This window comes from Podarcis gaigeae (assembly GCF_964106915.1).
Source record: "Podarcis gaigeae genome assembly, chromosome: 4".
Lineage (NCBI taxonomy): Eukaryota > Metazoa > Chordata > Lepidosauria > Squamata > Lacertidae > Podarcis > Podarcis gaigeae.
The window spans coordinates 93,016,533-93,038,871 of record NC_139677.1 but is presented as its reverse complement, the minus strand read 5'-3'; the positions used below and the strand labels follow the sequence as shown (position 1 = coordinate 93,038,871).

At 46.4% G+C, this 22,339-nt stretch overlaps 1 protein-coding gene across 4 annotated transcripts in view; it reads right to left on the bottom strand.

Moving 5' to 3' along the window:
* Positions 1–14,232, bottom strand: part of NOX4 (NADPH oxidase 4) — a 104,855-nt gene extending 90,623 nt beyond the window's left edge. Inside the window, exons 1-2 of one of the 4 annotated variants that reach the window (XM_083736817.1) lie at positions 14,087–14,232; positions 7,556–7,651 (exon numbers count right to left, since the gene is read on the bottom strand). Coding sequence is in view for 2 of the 4 variants with exons in the window: in XM_083736814.1 (XP_083592940.1) it covers positions 7,556–7,651; positions 14,087–14,143 (153 nt within the window). In the remaining 2 variants the exon portion in view is untranslated. Of the gene's footprint in view, positions 1–5,953; positions 6,044–7,555; positions 7,652–7,709; positions 7,729–14,086 lie in introns of those variants that run through there. The other 3 variants (XM_083736814.1, XM_083736815.1, XM_083736816.1) reach the window with 3 other exon arrangements.
* Between the last annotated feature and the right edge of the window lie 8,107 nt (positions 14,233–22,339).

Below are 22,339 nucleotides of genomic sequence, written 5' to 3'. Positions count from 1 at the left end.
TTCTATCTGCAGGGTCGCCCACCTGTCAATCATCCGAGGGCACATGCAGGCAATTAAGAATACATCCTTCCACAATGGTTAATTAATATCTGTTTTTAACACCCTGGGGATGCCTGGGATTGAACCTGGGACCTTCTGTATGCAAAGCAGATGCTCTACCACTAAGCTACAGACCTTCCTCGAATGGGCTGCTATAGCAGGGCCTTTCTAATGATCACAAGTGTGCTAATCTTTAAGGTGCCACGAGGCTCTGTTATTTTTCCTGCCTGGCTTGCCCTCCAGAAACAGAAAGAGGAGAGCAAGCATTAGTCTACAACTGCCGGGTCCAAACCCACATCTGTCCGAACTGTGGTGGGTGTCCCAAGGGCTTTACTATCATGCACACGGTAACAAATTAGGAAGCTTAAAGAATATTTGGGGGAAAAAATGTTAAATATTTAAATCTTAGAATAGCTCTGGAAGCGGATATAGGCTGTAGGGTTAGAAGTAGAAGATAGTGTACTTTAAAACAGTATACTTTGTATGGTAAAAGTAAGCGTGATAAAAAAAATGGTTAGACATTATGATCTATGTAAACTACTAAAGATGAGGTAAAAGGAAAATCAGACGGGGGACTTGGGGAAGCTCACCTAACAATGTTTAGAAAAAAATAAGGACAAGACAAGAATTTGTTTGTATTGTTTGTTTTCCTGTTTGTGTTGTTTAGTTGTGTTATAAAATGAATAAAAAAATTGGGGGGGGAGAAAAGAAAAAAGAAATGGGTCCCACCATTCACGTTGGGGCTAAAAGTGGCTCTCAGATCTACAAAGGTCGAAGACTATTGGAGTAGGGTCTTTCAGCCTGGGAAAGAGGAGACTGAGGGGATATATGATATGACAGCCACCTTCAAATATCTCAAGGGCTGTCACATGGAGGATGAAGCAAACTTGATCTCCCCTTCTCTGGAGTGTAGGACTCGGACCAATGGCTTCAAGCTCCAAGGAAGGAGATTCCTACTCAACATCAAGAAGAACTTTCTGATAGTAAGAGCTGTCCAACAGCAGAATGGTCTCCCTCGGAAGGTGGTGGACTCTCCTTCCTTGGAGGTTTCTAAGCAGAGGTTGGAAGGTCATCTGTCATGGATGCTTTAGCTGAGATTCCTTGCATTGCAGGGGGTTGGACCAAACGACCCTTGTAGAGTTGGACCCTTCCAATTCTACAACGCTGTATGAGTCTATGACTCTGCAGTGTGAGAGTGTTTCTCTCAGTGTGAGAATCTGAGCAGTGCAAGCAGGTCCCTATCTTCATTTGACAGAATGAGGGAGGGTCTAGGTCGAAAGAAGAATGGCAGGCGAAATTAATGGACTATGCAGAATTGGACAAAATGACAGGAAGGATTCAAAACCTGCGGGACCAGAGATTTACAGAAGATTGGAAGAAGTATATGAATTATTTGAAGAGCAACTGTAATCAACAAATTACACTAGTAGGACTACAAGAAGTTTTGTAAGGAGAAATATGCGAAGTGTTACAAAGTAGAAAAAGACAGAGATATTGGTTAAGAGTTTGAAATGCTCTCTCCCCAGGGAGTAACAGGAAATGTAACAGGGAAAATAAGAAATGCATACTAAGGGATTAGATTGGAAAATTTTCAGACAGGACTGATGGAAGTCAAAAAAATCGAGTAAGATGTAAAAGTATGCCTCATATATATACTTTTGAAAAAGTGGGGTGAAGGAGCACAGACCTAGACCCTCATATATATATATATATATATATATATATATGCAGGTTTTGGTGTCCTCGGGTGTCTTCCCGTGTAAAAGTTGGGGTGTCTAGGCGACGTTTCGACGAGGTCTCACTCGTCATCTTCAGGCTGGTGCTTTCGGCTTCTTGTTACTGGAACAGAGCGGGATCTCAATGTTTGAGTTCCTATAAATACTGTAGAGGGGGTGTGGTGTCTAGCCTCCAATGTTCTGGGCAGAGAGGAAGTTCCCAGGCTAGTGTGCCTAGGAACAAAAGAAGAAGGAACAAAAGCCTGAAGATGACGAGTGAGACCTCGTCGAAACGTCGCCTAGACACCCCAACTTTTACACGGGAAGACACCCGAGGACACCAAAACCTGCATTCCTGTACCCGTGAAAATCTACGAAAGCATATATATATATATATATATATATATATATATATATATGGGAGGGTCTAGGTCTGTGCTCCTTCACCCCACTGTTTCAAAAGCCAGCCTTGTACTATGGGGACCAAGGAACAAAGCATTTCCATTTCCCCACCACCACCATGATGTGGAGGTCACAGAGAAGAGCGAGGCTCCTCTCATGTTGGAGCAAAGGACGTACAGAGGCCTCCTTATAATCTATCCCATCAAGGGGCAGCAAACTTATGGGACATCTGGACCATATTGCAGGCGAGAAAATAATAAAGGATGCAATTATGACGTAATGAGAAAGCTTTTCTCCAGAGAAGCAGCAAGACAGTGGTGTAAACAAAGGAAGGTCTTTCATTCCTAACTGCAGAGCTATATGTGGCATCGCTTCCTAAAATGTGTCCTTCCGGCATGCAATGAGGGTTTGGGACCCTGAAGCAAAGCAGGTAATCTCTCCGTTAGCATCTGAAATGGGATTAATTACGAAATATACTCAGAATCGAGAGTGGATTTCATGCTCTTTATTCAGCTCATGGTGGTGAGGAGGAATGGAAGTTCCCCCAGAATGTCTCCTTTATATACATTATTTACACAATGGGCCCCATGTGATTGGCTAATTCCGGGATTCTCCTGTAGGCCAATCAGGTTGCGGATTCACTTCTACCTGGAGCTGGATTGGGTGGCTCCTGTGGACCAATCAGACTGCTACATTCTGAATCCTATTGTTCTAGGACAAATCAGACTGCTACATTCTGAATCCTATTGTTCTAGGACAAATCAGACTGCTGCATTCTGGATCCTATTGTTTTAGGACCAATCAGACTGCTGCATTTTGGATCCTATTCAACTCAGTACATAACAATTTATCTGAGATTATACTTCATCATAGAGCTGGAAGGGGCCGTGAGCTGTTCTAGTGCAGTGTTTCTCAACCTGTGGGTCCCCAGATGTTGTTGGATTACAACTCCCATCATTCCTAGTCAGCATGACCAGTGGTCAGGGATGATGGGAGTTGTAGTCCAACAACATCTGGGGACCCACAGGTTGAGAAACACTGATTATTCTAGTGCAACCCTCTGCAATGCAGCAATCTTTTAGCCCAACGTGGGGATCAAACCCATGACCCTGAGATAAAGAGTCTCATGCTCTGCTGACTGAGCTATCCCTTGCTTGAGGACCCTGTAAAGGGGGAGGGAGGAATCTGTTGCCCTCCAGATTTTCCCATCAGCCCCTAGCCAGCACGGCTAAAAATAAATAGAGAAAACCCAGCAAATCGGTTCATTCTGTCTCACTGCCTTTTGCCTCTAAGGAGAAGGCTCTGCTGCAAACCTATGCTCTCTACCCGCCAAGCCAAATCTGTTCTTCAGCTTGCACAGGAAAATCACACACACAAGCAAATGCAGTTGAGCTGAAGCCAGAACGAAAGACAAGATTTTGTGCTTTTCTTGCTGCTTTTCCTGCCCCTTTTGAAGGAGAAAGCTCCTTCCCCAGATTTTGACTATCCCACTGTCCTCACCCAAAGGACTGTCTCCCGGTCTTCTTTTACATGCTGTTACATCACTGGCCACTTTGACACCATACAGTGGTACCTCAGGTTCGATACGCTTCAGGTTACAGACTCCGCTAACCCAGAAATAGTGCTTCAGGTTAAGAACTTTGCTTCAGGATGACAACAGAAATCGTGCTCCGGCAGCATGGTGGCAGCAGGAGGCCCCATTAACTAAAGTGTTGCTTCAGGTTAAGAACAGTTTCAGGTTAAGTACGGACCTCCGTAACGAATTAAGTACTTAACCCGAGGTACCACTGTACGTGTAAAACCACTATGATATGGCCTTAAACAGCCATGGCTTTGTCCAAAGAAGTCTGGGAAGTTGTTTAGGTTGCTAAGAGTTATTAGGAGGCCCCATATTCCTCTCGAAGAGCTACAATTCCCAGAGAAGTCTAACAACTGATCCCTCTTCCCTCTTGGCTATTCCATGAGCATTCATTTTGATTTGTTTTCAGGGAGGTTCAATGACATTAGGTCACAGCAAGCGCATTTCCCTTTTCTCCCATAACTGTCCTTACTGAAAATGCCTGGTATTTTGGTGAAGTAGGCTTGTTGGCACAAGACTACAACTATAGTTATAGCATAGCCATCTTCAAATATCTAAAGCAGGGGTTTCCAATTAGACCCCTGTTTTTCAAAAGCCAAGCCACGGACCCCTTACTTTTGAAAATTTTGATATCTCTATAGTAGTGTTTGTTATGTGAACGGTTCCATGGACCCCTGGGGTGGGTTACATGGACCCCCTGTGGTCCATGGACCACCAATTGGGAACTACTGATCTAAAGGGCTGTCACATGGAAGATGAAACAAGCTTGTTTTCTCTTGCTCCAGAGAGTAGGACCCGAAACAATGGATTCTAATAATGATAAAGGAAATTCCAGCTAAAGACCAGGAAGAACTGTTTGACCACAGACTAGAGCACCTTGGGTGTTGGTGGGTCCTCCTTCATTGGAGATTTCAAAAGAGAGGTTGGATGTGAGAGATTATTCAACTGTGATTGAACAATATGACCATTGGGGTCCCTTCCTACAATTCTGTAACTCTATGACTTTATTTCCCAAGAGTTGAAGGACAAGTGCATTCCACACATGCTGATTTGGCTCAGTATACCTGAAGGAGTGTCTGCACTCCCATCGTTCAGCCCGGACACTGAGGTCCAGCTCCGAGGGCCTTCTGCCGGTTCCCTCACTGCGTGGTTACAGGGAACCAGACAGAGGGCCTTCTCGGTGGTGGTGCCTGCCCTGTGGAATACCCTCCCACCAGATGTCAAGGAAATAAATAACTACCTGACTTTTAGAAGACATCTGAAGGCAGCCCTGTTTAGGGAAGTTTTTAGTGTTTGAAGTTTTATTCCAGGCATAGGCAAACTCAGCCCTCCAGATGTTTTGGGACTACGATTCCCATCATCCCTAGCTAACAGGACCAGTGGTCAGGGATTATGGGAACTGTAGTCTCAAAACATCTGGAGGGCCGAGTTTTCCTATGCCCATTTTATTCTGTTTAATATTCTGTTAGGAGCCACCCATGGTGGCTGGGGAAACCCACCAAGATGGGCGGGCTATAAATACTTATTATTATTATTATTATTATTATTATTATTATTATTATTATTACTACTACTGGAAGACCAAAAAAAGTGGGAGAAGAAAAGAGACATCATCACAACCTAAAAGAAAAGCTGAGCTGCTTTTCAACTTTTCCATCTCATGTGAGAAGAAGAGGAGGAGGAGGAGGAGGAGTTTGGATTTGATATCCCGCTTTATCACTACCTGAAGGAGTCTCAAAGCGGTTAACATTCTCCTTCCCTTCCTCCCCCACAACAAACACTCTGTGAGGTGAGAGGGGCTGAGAGACTTCAAACAAGTATGACTAGCCCAAGGTCACCCAGCAGCTGCATGTGGAGGAGCAGGGAATCGAACCTGGTTCACTAGATTACGAGTCCACTGCTCTTAACCACTACACCACACTGAGATAATATAACACTTTTGCAAATGCGAACACCACCATCACTCATTCTTTATGTGTGATTCCTGCATTTCAGGAGGTTGGACTACACAATCCTTTGCATCCCCTCCAATTCTACAGTTCTTTAATTCTATAATTGTGCAACCTGGCCTTGCCAGAAACACAGTCCAAAAGCACCCTCAGTTATAGACCAGCTTGATCTGAATAGGAAGCCCTCCATCCAATACACACACACACACACACACACACACACACACATTGCTTTAGACAACTATTTTTGAACAGAAATCCCAGCATACATTAAAAAGAGTGCTGCCTGCCTCCTCTCTTCTCCCCCACACAAGGGATAACAACAGAAATGGCTCTTTGAATTTCAGAAGGCTTTGGAATGCCTGAAATCAAAACAGGGGCAATTATTCCCTTCCTAAAGAAAGGGAGAACTGTAACCCGATCCTAGGAGTGTTTGCTCAGAAGTAAGTCACACCAAGTGTGGTGCACTGATTGATTCCAAAGCAAGCAAGCATTGCAGAGCACCTTAGCTAGCAGCTGAGGCTAAAGCATCATTTCCCCTGAGACAAATCCACAATGAGAAAGAAAAACAAAAACCAGAAACGTTTTCTGCATCTGAATATTACAGGAGACGTTCCTCTATCCTTGTTATCTGTGCGTCATAAAAGCTGAATGGTGCAACAAACGCACCAGAACTTCTGTTATTAAAAAGAGAAATCAAATTTCTAGGCCTTATGATGACATGGGCAGGCGTTGCTTTTTAAAGGCAGGTTTTTTAGGTTCCTTGAGCCACCTTGTGACAGGGAGAAAACCAACACGTGAAGATGCTCTCATTGTTATACCTCCACATAAGAAATAGTTGTTCTTCCTGGATTTCTGCCCTGAAGGTTTTAAAGGAACATTGCAATTAAAAAGAAGGCAGCACCAGTGGGTGAAAGGATAAATTTGAAACTGAGCGAGCAATGCCTTCGCTGCTCTATTCAATACAGGTGCAATAAACAAAGAGACTTTGAAGTGCAAAACACATGCGCAGCACAAATAACACGTGCACATTTGAACATCTAGGTTTCCTTGCAAAACACACACGCAGAAACAGCAATCAGGGAAGAATCTTGCCTGGGGTGTAAACAGCCGTCTCTCAGACTTGATTCCAACTGCAAAATGGGAATAATGTTGCCCCATTATTGTTCTTTCAGAAAAGTGTGCATTAGGTACGTCCACCTTTAAATGTAAGCTGTATCAAAATTCCCCCCCCCCCATCTTTAGCTAAAACATCCTGGGTAGACTACTTCCCCTCCCTTTTTTCCTTTTTCCTTTTGGCTGACAGCTCTTTCCGAAAGAAAACCGCACCAGGACTCGTGAGAGTACGATGGAAAGGATGGGAAGGTTCGTTTTATTTAAAGAAAAGAAACGAAAATCCTTTCCCTTGAGAAATGCACATCAGGAGAGCTGGCCTGTAAGCGCTCTCGCCGGAACGGGCCCACGAGGTTGGTTAAAGTTACTATGACTATCAGTTGCAAGCCCAGCCATCCGCTGAGTGGGGTTCACATGCCAGAGTCCAAAAAATGATGCCTGCAGCTGGGAGCTGAGGAAGAACAGACAGGCAGGGAGCTCTCTTTTCCCAGACCCTGGACAGAGCCGTTCCTTTAATTCAGACACAGAAACAGAGTCCCCAGCCTATATTCCTTTCCCTCGCACCCACCCCTGCCCTTACATAACCCCTCTGCCCCCCTCCCAAACATTCACCCCTTCTCTTTCTCATGAGTCACCAAGAAGCCTCGAATCTTCCCGGTTAGCCAAAACTTTCCATTTCCTTCTCCTTCCCAGAGCCCCAAGGAAAGAGAGCAGGGGAGAGGGAAGGAGGGGGGGGGAAGCAAACATCTATCACTTACCCCCAGCATCTGATGCAGATAGTAATACTGAGGCCCCCGATAATATATCCGGAAAGTTTTCCAAAACAGCCCCACGTTGAGAGACAGCCAAAGCAGCTGAAGGAAGCAATTGGGGGGGGGGGGGAGAGAAGAGAGAACAAATTATTATTATTACATGTAGAAAGGGCATGTGCAAAACCAGAACCCTCCCCGCCAGAGAGAAGACACAGGCAACAAACTCTCAAGGTTCAAAAGCTGAGTGAGAAAAAACGAGACAAAGGCTTTTAAGAAATAAAATGGGGGGGGGGTAGTTGGGCCCCACCAGCTGTGTTTTTGGAAGGTTTCCAACAGTGATGATCTCACTGTAACATGGGATGCTTTCAGATCGTCACTATTTCCTGGTGGGACTCGCTCACATATCAGCAAATTCAGATTACATGCTTATTTACAGTATTTAAATCCCATCTTTTCCCCCCCTGGTGTACATGATCCTCATTTAACACCCACAACAACCCTGTGAGGTAGGTTAGGCAACTGGGCCAAGGTTACCCAGTCATGGGGCCAAGGGACATTTTGAAGCCTGGTCTCCCAGGCCGACACTCTAACCACTACACCACCCTGCCTCTCTCAATTGCAGCTGATTGGGGGCTCTTGCACAATAAAACCACTCCCCACCACACCACACCCTCTCAAAATAATCAGACTTTTCGCAATAAGGAAAGGGACAGGAAAATGCACTGGAAAGTGTGGGATAACTCATTCTTGATGGAAAGTCATCTATCCTCCTTGGCGGGGGTGTGTGTGATCACAATGATTATTCAATAAATAGCCAACACTGTCTAACCTCCCTGTAAACAAATCAAAACGAATGCTCAGTAAATGGGTTGTCTGGAAGAACCGTCCTGTGTGACTGCAAATCTCCAATACGCTCTGGACTCCCACCACAGATATTGAAATATTTTATTGTCACTTGTACAACTTGTATACAGTGAGATTACACAAGCACCCCCCATTCAGCTTAGTCTTAATTCCCCTTGTTTACTGACACACACACACCAAACCCGAAAGTCAGTTGCCCTTTTGTTATCTTTTCATTCAGCAGCCTAACAGCCCATGGATAGAAGCTGTTCTTTACCCTGTTGGTGCGACTAATCCTGCTTCTATATCTTCTGCCTGAGGGCAGGAGATCAAGAAAGTGCTGGCCAGGGTGTGAATCATTCCTGAGAATTTTCCTCACTCTCCTGAGGCAACATTCTTCCACTATTTCATCCAGCGGATTCAGGGGACAGCCCATAATATCTTGTGCTGTATTCACCACCCTCTGTAGGCACTTCCTATCAGATGATGTCAAACCAGCGTACCACACCATGATGCAGTATGAAAGGACACTTTCTATTGTAGAAAGAGCTCATCAAACGTTGATTGACATCATTCTTCCGCAATACTCTGAGGAGACGGAGTCTCTGTTGGGCTTTCTTAACCACCTGGGTTGTATTTATTTTCCAAGTAAGGTCTTCACTGAGACAAACTCCTAGGAATTTAAAGGAAGAGACTCTCCACACAGCCCTCCCCGATGTACAGCGGGGCTAGTTCTCTCTTCCTCTGAAAGTCCAACACCATCTCCTTTGGTGGTTGGATCCAGGTTGAATCGGCCACACTTTGGTCCCATGGAAAGCAATGAGACAATAACAGCTTAAGTCCCTTTGAGTTCAGTAGAAACTAAGTGCAACTAAGGCCTGATCCACACTTAGCTTTCACCTCGCTCTTTCCAGGCAGAGGTCCGTGCTTTAAGGCTCTGCGTCCAAGCACTGGGATTTATTTATTTATTGTCCCAACGCGCATAGATGTCAGTGGGAACTAAGTGCAGCTGGTTTAGTGTGTATTCAACCCACAGAATTTGCAAATAAGGAGCCACGATGGCGGCGAGTGGGCATGCATGTTGTCCCAAGGAGCTTGCTTCAGTGGGGTCTGTAATTTAAAATGATAAGAGATCGCTTTTGGCGCTGAGGCTAGCAAACATGATGAGCTCAGATGGCTCTAAATGGACCTGCCAGCTGCAATGCATGATAACAGGGTAATCATGCAGTCTCAGCCATCCCAAGAATGCACCCTTAGGCTAGATCTTAAGTTTAGGATGGGGAGGGGGGAGGTGAATAAGAGACCTGTTAGGAAGTTGTCATAATGGCTGTGTTCTCCCTCCACTATCAAAGGACACATGCCCCTGATTGCCAGCTGCTGAGAGCCACAAATGAACAGAGTGCAATTTTGCTCAGGCACTGCTTGCAGGCATCCAATAAGTATCTGTTTAGGTAAATGGTAAAGGACCCCTGGACGGTTAAGTCCAGTCAAAGGCGACTATGGGGTTGCAGCGCTCATCTCGCTTTCAGGCTGAGGGAGCTGGTGTTCATCCACAGGCAGCTTTCTGGGTCATGTGACCATCATGAGTAAACTGCTTCTGGCGCAACAGGACACCATGACGAGTGCCAGAGCGCATGGAAACACTGTTTACCTTCCTGCTGCAGCAGTACCTATTTATCTACTTTCACTGGTGTGCTCTCGAACTGCTAGGTTGGCAGGAGCTGGAACAGAACAACAGGAGCTCACCCCGGTGTGGGGATTCGAACCGCTGACCTTCCAATCAGCCGGCGTTTGTCATGTAGCTGTCCCTTGCCTCCCCTTGGCTACACCCATGGGGAGGGACACAGAAAGCATGGTCAGAAGAGGGCCATAGTCAGAAAAAGATTGGGAAACTGGTCTAGCCAATGTAGCCCAGTATCCTGCTCCCCACAGCGTCCACAAGCAAAGCACAAAAGTCATAGCAATCTCCTGCTACCATATTATTCTACATGGAGATGCCAGGAATCAAACCTGCACATGAAAAAAATGTGCATGATCAATGAGCTGTGGGCCCTCTGTGCATTCTTCTTAAAGGTAAAGGTACCCCTAACTCAAAACAAAAAAAAATCCTTCCAATAGCACCTTAAAGACCAACTAAGTTAGTTCTTGGTATGAGCTTTCGTGTGCTACCTATCTGTAATTGTACCCCTAACTGTTAGGTTGAGTCGTGGTGGATGACTCTGGGGTTGTGTGCTCATTTCGTTCTATAGGCCGAGGGAGCCGGCGTCTGTCCGCAAACAGTCTCTGGGTCATGTGGCCAGCATGACTAAGCCGCTTCTGGCGAAACCAGAGCAGGAAACGTTGTTTACCTTCCCGCCGGAGTGGTACCTACTTATCTACTTGCACTTTGATGTCCTTTCAAACTGCTAGGTGGGCAGAAGCTGGGACCGAACAATAGGAGCTCACCCCATCGTAGGGATTTGAACCACCGACCTTCTGATCCTCAAGCCCCAGGCTCTGTGGTTTAGACCACAGTGCCACCCGCGTCCCATGCATTCTTCTTAGGAAGCTGCTATTTGTCTGTTTAGTCCAGTTGCACCTAGTCTGACTGGGAGTGGCCCTCTGGGGCAGGGATGTGGAAGACCTGTGGCCCTCCAGATGTCAGTGGACTACAGCTCCCACCTGAAAAAGGTGTCAGTCAGAGATGATGAGAATAACAGCATCTGAAGCGTGTCAGGTTCTCCACCCCTGCTCTAGGGTTCAAAGGCTTTCTCCATCATCCGATGCTTCTAATAGGGGATGCCAAAGACTGGACCTTGGCAGGATATGCTTGCCACCTTCAGATATCTCAAGGGCTGTCAGATGGAAGAGGGAGCAAGCTTGTTTTCTCCTGCTCTGGAGGGTAGGACTCAAACCAATGGATTCAAATTACAAGAAAGGAGATTCTGACTGAACATCAGGAAGATCTTTCTGACAGTGAGAGCTGTTTGACAGTGGGACGGTCTCCCTCTGGAGGCTGTGGACTCTCCTTCCTTGGAGGTTTTTAAGCAGAGGTTGGGTGGCCATCTGTCATGGATGCTTTAGCTGAGATCCCTGCATTGCGGGGGGTTGGACTAGATGATGCTCGGGGTCCCATCCAGTTCTATGATTCTGTTATTCTATAACATGATTCCACAATTCTATGAACCTGGAATATTCTGCTTGCAAAGCAGGTGCTATACCTCAGAGCTACAAATCCTAATGGTAAAGACCAGCTGGTCCCCACCACAGTTGTCTGGGATTTGAACCCAGAACCTCTCAAATGCTGAAGCGAGGACAATACCCCTAAACAGACAAGTCAGATTACTGGATTTGTAGGAATTCTAAGACCAATGGCGACCCACCAGGTGCCCATGGAAAGCTCAGAAGCAGGACCTGGGTGCAATAGAACTCTGCCCACACCTGATCTCCAGCAACTGGCATTTGGAAGCTTACCACCTCCGACAGTGGAAGCAGAACACCTTGATTACTAGCCACAGGTAGTGTTGTCCTCCCCAAATTAGTTGAATATTAGTTGAAAGCACTGTTTAAGTCTTCCAAGGCTACCCATCACTAACACCTTCCAGCCTGAGTGAACAGAAGCAAAGGAGCAACGAATCCCGATGAAGTTATCCCTGACTGGCTGGGAGAGTCCGCAAAACCTGCACAAGCACAGAAGATCTGTCTATCAAACATACACTCAACAAAAATGTGGGGAACTGAAATTAATAGGGAATGTGGGAAAGGTCCTGAACTGAACTCATTTGCTTTCAGTGCAGAGGGTGCCAAGCAGAATCCGTAGCTTCACCAGGTGGGCTCGGGCAGAGACTCCTACCTGAAACTTTGAAGAGCCAATACCAGCCAGTGTGGATGATAATGAGTTGGGTGGACCAATACAGTGGTACCTTGGTTCTCAAACGCCTTGGTACTCAAGCAATTTGGAACTCAAACATTGCAAACCCAGAAGCGTTCCAGTTTGCAAACTTATTTGCAAACTTATTTGCAAACATGTTCCGTTTTGAGTGCCACACTTCTGTTTTGAGTGTTATGCTGAGGTCTGTCTGTTTTTGCTATTTATTTTGCATTTTTGTTTTTGTGGCTCCTTTTTTGTGTGACTGTGTGGAACACAGTTCAACTACTGATTGATTGATTGATTGATTGATTGTGTGACTGCAGTACATTGTTTATTGCTTTCATTTTATGGATCAGTGGTCTTGTTAGATAGTAAAATTCACGTTAAATTGCTGTTTTCGGGGTTGTTTTTAAAAGTCTGGAACGGATTAATCCATTTTGCATTACTTTCTATGGGAAAGCACACCTTGGTTTTGGAACACTTTGGTTTTGGAACGGATTTCTGAAACGGATTAAGTTTGAGAACCAAGGTACCACTGTAGTAGCTTCCTAAATTCTCATGGTCATCTATAGAATCATAGAAATGTAAGCTTGGAAGGAACCCTGAGAGTCCTCTAGTCCAATCTACTGCAATGAAGGAATCTCAACTAAAGCAGCTACCCAGCACTGAAAGTACTTTTTAATTCCAGATGTGCTTATGCCATATTTACGTACACGGACTCAAACACACACACACACACGGTTGGTTTGGGTTCCTCTGTAGCAAAAACCAGCGCAGTTCAACAAAGGAGACAGTTAAAGGGAACCTCCATTTCAAATTCCAAGCTCCATTAATGTGTGACCCCAAAATTTTTGATCCCCCCCAAAAAACTGATGCCAAAGTTTAGCGCTAATTTTGTGCCATGAACCTCGCATTTCGTGCCACCTCCCAAACAGAGTACTGTAACTGACACAGCAAATCTGTCGCAAAATGACTACTTAGGTTTCAAACCTACACTTGCATCACATCTGAGAGTAAGCCCCATTGAACCCATTGACTTACTTCTGAGCAGCCCTGTCTAGAACTGTGTTGTTAGGCAAGCCTCTCATTCTGACATTGCAATTAGGATGGTGACGATTTTACTTTATTAATAACCTCCCTTCAACCTAAGGTCTGAGGGCAGATGACAATAATAAAAAAATACAACATTAGAAACAGTTTTAAACAACTTACAGGGCGGGTCCTAAAAACAGACATTTCCAGTGTCAAAGACCAGGTAAGAAATGTGAGGGGCAGTAACGCTAACCTACATTGCAGGGCTGTTGTGGGAATAATGCAAGCTGAATTATGTGGGGAAATAAACACAGGAACCAGTCTTGTATCCAGTAAGGTCTTTGGCTGATCTAGCTCAGTATCATGGCTGGCAGAAGCTCTCCAAAGTTTCAACCCTAACCCTACCTGGAGACGAACCTGGGGCTTTCTACATGCCAAGCAACTGCTCTGTCAATGAGCTATGAGCCTTCCAGAAGGAAGGCGGAGATGGTTTTCTCCATTAGATTTGAATCAAAAGCATTGGTCCTCACCCTGTGATCCTGCGCGTAATGCTCAGAACCTGCCCATGCTCAGGAGCGCTCTCTCCTTTCCCCTTCTTCTACTTCCTGGCCTTTCCCCGCACAGGACGGCTCCAAGCTCGGCGTTCCCGAGCAGGGCTTGGACCCAACCCTGCGTGGGGGGAAAGGGCAAGAGCGCTCCTGAGCATGGGCAGGTTCTGAGCATCTCGCGCGCGCAAGCGCAGCGAGAGCAACATCCTTGCGATGGAGGCGGCGAGGCTGCGCGCACCCCCGAAAGGCAAAGGTCCCTCTTACCAAAAGGAGGTGTTTGCTGCCCTCGTTGGCGAGCCAGCTCTGGCAGGAGGCAGCCATGGTCCCGGCCGACGAAGGAGTCCCGCCACCGGCTCTCTCTTTCTCTGCTTTTGTACTTTGGGGGCGGCCGGAGGGAGAGGCTTGGCTTCCTTTTCAGCCGCTGGAAAGCCAAGCCTCCCCCCTCCCCTCTTTCCGGCTTCCCCCTCCCTCTTCCTCTCCTCTTCCCTGGACCCCCTCCCCGCCTCCCCTCCTGCCCCGGGGGGAGAAATCTAGTCGCTTCTCCCTCCTCCTTCCCTCCCCACCTTCCCTGCGCCTAGCAGACAGCTCCAGGGTGGCGCCGACGGGCTCCTTTGTCTGGGACGAGAAGGAGCGATTTTGCTCCGCGCGTGGAGTTGGGGGTCTCCTGCGCTCCGAGGAATTCACCGCGCGCTCGCTCGCTCGCTCTCTCTCTCTCTCTCTCTCTCTCTCTCTCTCTTTGATGGGGGGGGGGGGGCTCTTTGCGCGTGCACCGTTTTCCCTGTGTTTTTTGCACACCCGCCGTCCCATCACCCTGGAACTTTATGATTAGTTTGATGCCAGAACGCGAAGTTGTGGTTTTACTTCGAACAACGAGAACAGCAGCAACAGGTTTTAAAACAGTTGCAAGAGAGGCACACAAAGAAAGATAAGTTCGGCAGGTGAAGCTCCTACCGTCTCGCACTGCAAAGCGCCTCTGTCTCCAGACTTGCGAAAAGCTTCTCCAGTTGGTTGCTTGGCTTGCAATCCAACTATTATTATTTTTTAAAGAAGAAAGAGAAGCGGTAGGACCTCTGCTTCAAGGAAAGGGAAAGACGTTGCATTTGGCTCAGTTTTGTAATCACAGCAGCAGCAGTTTCTCCAAGCATAGTCAAGAGGTTTTGTTTGTTTGTTTGTTTGTTTGATTGATTGATTGATTGCTTAATTAATTAATTGCTCTTAGAATTATAGAGGATCATCTAGTCCAATGCCCTGCAAAGCAGGATTTTTTTTGTCCAACCTGAGGCTTGAACTGATGGCCCAGAGATTAATAGTCTCATGCTTTTCTTTCACCTCATGGGGAGTTATGGGGGCATCTTGCAATAGAAAGAATCTCGTGAAGAAAATGAAAAAGTAATAACAGAGCTCTTAGCAATACATAATACGACAACACAGCAATGGTGAAGAACAGCTGCCAAGTCTACAGAAGTGATGTTTACATCTCAAATCCTTGAATGTATCTAACATGGGGAACAGATGAATCTCTCATTAGGAAGAGAGCACCATTTAAAAATGGGATGCGGGTGGTGCTGTGGGTTAAACCACAGAGCCTAGGACTTGCTGATCAGAAGGTTGGCGGTGCGAATCCACACGACTGGGTGAGCTCCCGTTGCTCTGTCCTTGTTCCTGCCAACCTAGCAGTTCGAAAGCACATCAAAGTGCAAGTAGATAAATAGGTACCACTCTGGCGGGAAGGTAAACGGTGTTTTCGTGTGCTGCTCTGGTTCACCAGAAGCAGCTTAGTCATGCTGGCCCCATGACCCGGAAGCTATACACCGGCTCCCTCGGCCAGTAAAGTGAGATGAGTGTCGCAACCCCAGAGTCGGCCACGACTGGACCTAATGGTCAGGGGTCACCTTTACCTTACCATTTAAAAGGGTGCCACCCCTGAGAAGCCCTTGCCCCATTTCCCACCCTGTAAGTAGCCCCTGCTGATGGGACAATAAGCCGGACCTCTCCCATTCCATGGTGGCAAAACGGCACTGAGAACAGGGGAGCTTTGAGGTTTATCCCTTTCTTTTTATCTAACAAGGTTTATACACCCAATCATGAAAACCTGTAAACACAACGCACACAATATAAAATGCACTTTGCAATTACTGATAAAATCAGGTGTTAAAAAACAAGATAACCTAAAAAAATTACCAACTCCAATCAGCAGTTTTAAAAATGGTCTACCTCAGACTCTCCTTCACTGAAGGTTTTTAAACAGGTTTGATGGGCATCTGTCAGGGATGCTTTAGCTGTGATTCCTGCATTGAAGGAGGTTGGACTAGACGACCCTCAGGGGTCCCTTCCAATTCTACGATTCTATGCCTGTAGTTCCTTAAAGGTGAGGGACAAGCGCATTCCACACATGCTGATTTGAAAGACCAAAAATGTGGAGAAAGACCGAAACAACTTCACAGCCTAAAAGAAAAGCTGAGCTTGCTTTCAGCTTTCTCAGGTGGCGTAAAGATATCATAAATGCAGATGGTACCCTCACAGTATGGGACGTGGGTGGTGCTGTGGTCTAAACCACAGAGCCTAGGGCTTGCTGACCAGAAGGTCGGTGGTTCGAATCCCCGCGACAGAGTGAGCTCCTGTTGCTCAGTCCCTGCTCCTGCCAACCTAGTAATTCGAAAGCACGTCAAAGTGCAGGTAGATAAATAGGTACCGCTCCGGCGGGAAGGTAAGCGGCGTTTTGTGTGCTGCTCTGGTTCACCAGAAGCAGCTTAGTCATGCTGGCCACATGACCCAGAAGCTGTATGCCGGCTCCCTCGGCCAGTAAAGCAAGAGGAGCGCCGCAACCCCAGAGTCGTCCGCGACTGGACTTAACGGTCAGGGGTCCCTTTACCTTTACCTTTACCATCACAGTGCTGTGTAATAGCAGAACCCCATGCAAGGATGGATGAAAATGAAACTCTTATCATCTGATAAGTTCTGTTTTTAGTACCAGTGCTTGAAGCAACGAGACCAGAGATATACTGCTATGTTTTAACATCTGAGCAGAAAGCTGGGTGGGTAACGTGAGTGCTTTTAAGGATAAAACAAGCGTCAAATGGAATTGAGTGGGATGAAATGAGAGTCCAAGACTTTATCTTGCTCAAGCTTCTTGTCTGTAGTTTTTTTCCAGTCTGCCACTCTGCTTAAATTCAGTTTGAATCATTCCCCAAAGAACATTACTATTTTCAAAAATGAAGAGAGAACAGTAGCCATCGAGCAATTAATATATATTATTTTCCCTAGTCTAATGCACTCAAACAAATAAGGTCCTGAACTGGCATTTGCTCTAAGGTGTTTCGCTGATCTTAGGCCAATAAATGTGGAGGAGGGGAAGGCAAAAATCTTATATACCGAGTCGAAATAATAAGCCAATTTTTCGGCCAAAATCTTCCGATTTTTTTTTTATTTTTTTTTGCAGTATCTGAATTCACCAGCAGGAGAGTGTGAAAGTGCAGCCCCCAGATTCCACACCCCAGGAGTTTCATTTCCCTCCCTTCCTCTTTGAAGCATGAAGACCAATTTCCCTCACCCGAGTTCCATTCAGAATATAACATAAGGTCACCCGGAGCGATGTCCTCAAATAACCCCTCCCACACATTCCTACCTTAAAGGAAAACGAAAAGCAGGGAGGCAGCGGCTGCCATGTGTGGCAGCAGGGCTGGCAAAGGTAAACAGAGTGGGATGGGAATGCAAGGAGCATGAGTGCGTGGGAACAGCATGACATCAGCAAACCATGACAAATGGCTAAAAAGAATCAACTGGATCCATTTGGTCCTGCTGTCCGGGTGATATTACCTTTCATCTCATCATCATCATAAACTTCATTGCACTAGCCAAAGGCCATGAAATCATTCACAAAGGGAACAAAAGGAAAAGCAACAATCATCATAAAAACCATAAAGACATCAGGCACTGCAAATACAATAAACCACGGTCACAGCTAGAAGTTATTTGTTGCATACGATAGAATATGCCAGCTTAAATGTCCGAATCACCTTTGCAATTGACCTCTATTTTATCTAGTTCTTTTCTCCCGATCTTCTTAGCTGCCAACGCATATAAAGGTAAAGGTACAGGGACCCCTGACCATTGGGTCCAGTTGTGACCAACTCTGGGGTTGTGGTGCTCATCTCGCTTTGTTGGCCGAGGGAGCCGGCGTACAGCTTCCAGGTCATGTGGCCAGCATGACTAAGCCGCTTCTGGTGAACCAGAGCAGCGCACAGAAACGCCATTTACCTTCCCGCCAGAGTGGTACTTATTTATCTACTTGCACTTTGACATGCTTTCAAACTGCTATGTTGGCAGGAACTGGGACCGAGCAACGGCAGCTCACCCCGTCGTGGGGATTCGAATCACCGACCTTCAGATCGGCAAGTCCTAGGCTCTGTGGTTTAACCCACAGCGCCCCCCCCCCCGCATCCCTCTCAGGTAGAATATGCCAGCTTAAATGTCCGAATCACCTTTGCAATTGACCACTATTTTATCTACTTCTTTTCTCCTCATCTTCTTAGCTGCCAAAGCATATAGTGCTACTTTATAAGTGATGAAGTCATCAGTTTCACTCAGCAGCCATTTCACCCTTTCCACCCTGTTCGAGTGTGTTTCATTCATGAGCAGGGGTTTTATAAAATGGTCTCTTGGTTCTATATATAGCGGGCATTGCAATAAATAGTGGTACAGGTCATTTCACCAATGAAAATAGGGACATCCTAAAGAAAAGCAGGGGGCGTGGGGGGCACTGTGGGTTAAACCACAGAGCCTAGGACTTGCCGATCAGAAGGTTGGCGGTTCAAATCCCTGTGACGGGGTGAGCTCCTGTTGCTCGGTCCCTGCTCCTGCCAACCTAGCAGTTCAAAAGTACGTTAAAGTGCAAGTAGATAAATAGGTACCACTCTGGCAGGCAGGTAAACGGCGTTTCCATGCACTGCTCTGGTTCACCAGAAGCGGCTTAGTCATGCTGGCCACATGACCCGGAAGCTGTACGCCAGCTCCCTCGGCCAATAAAGCGAGATGAGCACCGCAACCCCAGAGTCGGCCACGAATGGACCCAATGGTCAGGGATCCTTTAAGGAAAAGCAGGGCATTCCGGGATCAAATCAGAAACTGGGATTCTGGGATTCTGTAAATCCAGGACTGTCCCTGGAAAATAGGGACACTTGAAGGGTCTGAAATTGAACACAATTATTCTTATGGATTGCTTAGGGCTACACCCTGGGTCAAATGTGCAATGATGGTGTTTGACTTGCACAGAGGATGGCTCAATGCATTGCTCTTCCAAAAAGCAGCTTCTACGTAGATGGTCCTTTGGTAGCCTTCCATGTAGGATCAGATTCAGTTTGTTTCCGAGGAGAGGATGCGGGCAAGACTGAAGTTGGCTGCACGTGCCATTGGTTCTGGCTCCACCTACGTACGGTTGGTCCTTCTGCCCCACCAGTCTCAATGGGCAACAGCCACCAGTGTTGTCTTCCCTGACTGATGGCAGCTCTCCACAGACTCTGGCAGAGGCCATTCCCATCATTCCCTGCTCTCCAATCCTTTCAGTATGTTTCCAAGCACAATTCAAAGTGTTGGTGCTGACCTTGAAAGCCCTAAACAGCCTCGGCTCAGTATACCTGAAGGAGCATCTCCACCCGCATCGTTCAGCCCAGACACTGAGGTCCAGCTCCGAGGGCCTTCTGGTGGTTCCCTCTCTGAGAGAAGTGAGGTTACAGGGAACCAGACATAGGGGCTTCTTGGTAGTGGCGCCCACCCTGTAGAACACAGTCCCATCAGATGTCAAGGAAATAAACAACTATCTCACTTTTAGAAGACATCTGAAGGCAGCCCTGTTTAGGCAAGTTTTTAATGTTTGATGTTTTATCATAATTTTAATATTCTGTTGGGAGCTGGACAGAGTGGCTAGGGAAACCCAGCCAGACGGGCGGAGTGTAAATAATAAATTATTATTACTATTATTTCAGCTGCAGGTGCCAGTGATGGAACTTGGAGCTCTATCTCTGAGCCCTAGTCAACTCCCCTATAAGCTGCTGCGATGAAATGAAAAGGAATATGCAGTTTGCAAGCTGGCCATCATGGATCCATGCACAAGGCCCATGTGGGGTGCAGAAAATAATTTATTGCTTAGCTGATTGGCAACACATTTCAAATGTGCAGGTTCTTCCTCCAGGGAAACATTAGGAGATGCAATTAACCTTCTGTTCTGACATGTTCTCATCCAGATCACATAAAGGTAGACAGATTCCACCCCCCCTCCCGAAAGTAGAAATAGGAAAAGAACATTCTTCTCTGGCTTGCTGCTTGTAGTCACAGTCACCTCCAAGACTGGTTATATTCCAACCCAAATGTTTTTATTGGGGGGGGGGGGATAAGAAAGATTGGGGGGGGGTAGCCCATCATCAGTTGATGTTTCCTCTCTCTCAACTGTCAGTGGGAGAGTTGGAAAGCAGAGCTCATTATCGTGTTTTTAATATTCTGTTGGGAGCCACCCAGAGTGGGCAGGGTATAAATAATGAAATAATAATAATAATAATAATAATAATAATAATAATAATAATAATTTTTTATTTATACCCCGCCCTCCCCAGCCAAGGCCGGGCTCAGACCGGCTTACAAACAATAATAAAAACAAGATGAACGATTACAACTTAAAAACAAAAATAAAATACAACATTAAAATAATGGAACATTAAAATATTAAAATGTAGCCTCATCGCAGGAGGAGAAGGAAAAGAAGAAAAAAAGAGAGGGGGGGGGAGGGAATCAAACTGGCTCCAAGCCAAAGGCCAGGCGGAACAACTCTGTCTTACAGGCCCTGCGGAAAGAAATCAGATCCTGCAGGGCCCTGGTTTCATGAGGCAGAGCGTTCCACCAGGCCGGAGCCAGAGTTGAAAAGGCCCTGGCTCTGGTCGAAGCCAATCTAACTTCCCTAGGGCCCGGGACCACTAGGGTGTTGTTATTTATGGACCTTGAGGCTCTCCGTGGGGCATACCAGGAGAGGCGGTCCCGGAGGTACGAGGGTCCTAGGCCGTGAAGGGCTTTAAAGGTCAAAAGCAGCACCTTAAATCTGACCCTGTACTCCACCGGGAGCCAGTGCAGCTTGAAAAGCACTGGGTGAATATGCTCCCATGGCAGAGACCCCGTGAGGAGCCTCGCTGCAGCATTCTGCACCCGCTGGAGTTTCTGGGACAGCTTCAAGGGCAGCCCCGCATAGAGCGAATTACAGTAGTATATAATAATAATACTCCATTGGCTTTGCTGTGACTGTTCTATTGGGAACCTCTTACCCCTCAGCTATGCAAGCTGGTATAACAGTAACAGTACTATAAAACTCAGTGAGTTTGATTTCTTTTTCCTCTTCCCTCCCTGTCCCTTTCCCCTTGTGTGTTGTGTTGTTGTTGTTGTTGTTGCTGCTGCTGCTGCTGCTTCAGACTATAAGCCCGCAGGCAGGGACTGTATTGTTTTAATTGATTGTATGGGAGTCCTTTCGGCTGAGGAGTAGAGTACAAACGCTCAAAATAATTAAATAAATTGCAAAACACAGGAAGAGTCTCACATCGCCAGGAAAGGAAAAAACGATCGCGTTAAGTTACAGCAAAGCAATAACAGGCGCAGAGAAGCAAGTCGGGAGAAGGAATTGTGCCAGAATGAAAGCTGAGGAATGGGGCGGGGGATGCACACTGAAAAAATAGCTCTTTCTAAAGAGAAAATAATACCCATCAAAATGCAGTCCTTTGCATTGTCACACGACAATTTCAATTTATTCAATGGTCCTCACTCCCAAATAAATGTGCAAAGAGTAGCAGCAGGACCTGTGCACAACAGAACTATTCTGTGCCCTGACAGCTAAGGGTTTCTTCATCAGTATTCCCCCAAATTTCCAGTGGAGAAAACTCTACCAAAACGAAGCAACAATCACTACGACCTCTATTTTTGTCCTGACTTCCCCCTTCCCAATTTTCCTGGCCCGCCGCATCTCTGGTTCCACACCATCATATCCCTGGACCCAATATTAGATGTGTGCCTTCTCAGAGTTAACACGGTACCCATAATATTATGAAGTCCTCCCTCATTTGTGCATAGTCCCCTGTATACATGCATGCATACATACAGAAAATACCAATGCAGGGCGACAGCTTTTTCTCACCCCATTCTCACAATGGGGAAAGACTCCAAAAAGCAGAGTCCCCCACCTTCAGCCTGAAGTGGTACATTCCATCTCCATCTCCATCACCTCATTCTCTTCAAGAGTTCTGGAGCCATCAGAGGATGTCCTCCATCTCCAGTCCTTAACTCAGCCCAGTAGAGGATGGTCCATTAGGGCAAATGGGGCACTGCCACATCAACCTCCTTCTGCCCTCAGCCAGCAACCACTTGCCTTTCCTCCTACTTACAACCCGTGCACAGCCTGTCAGCTCCCTTCCTCTTTAGTCTCAGGTCTTGCCCTTGTAGAATGCAACAGGGAGGAGGAGGAGGAGGATGGGGACCAAATTAGATCTT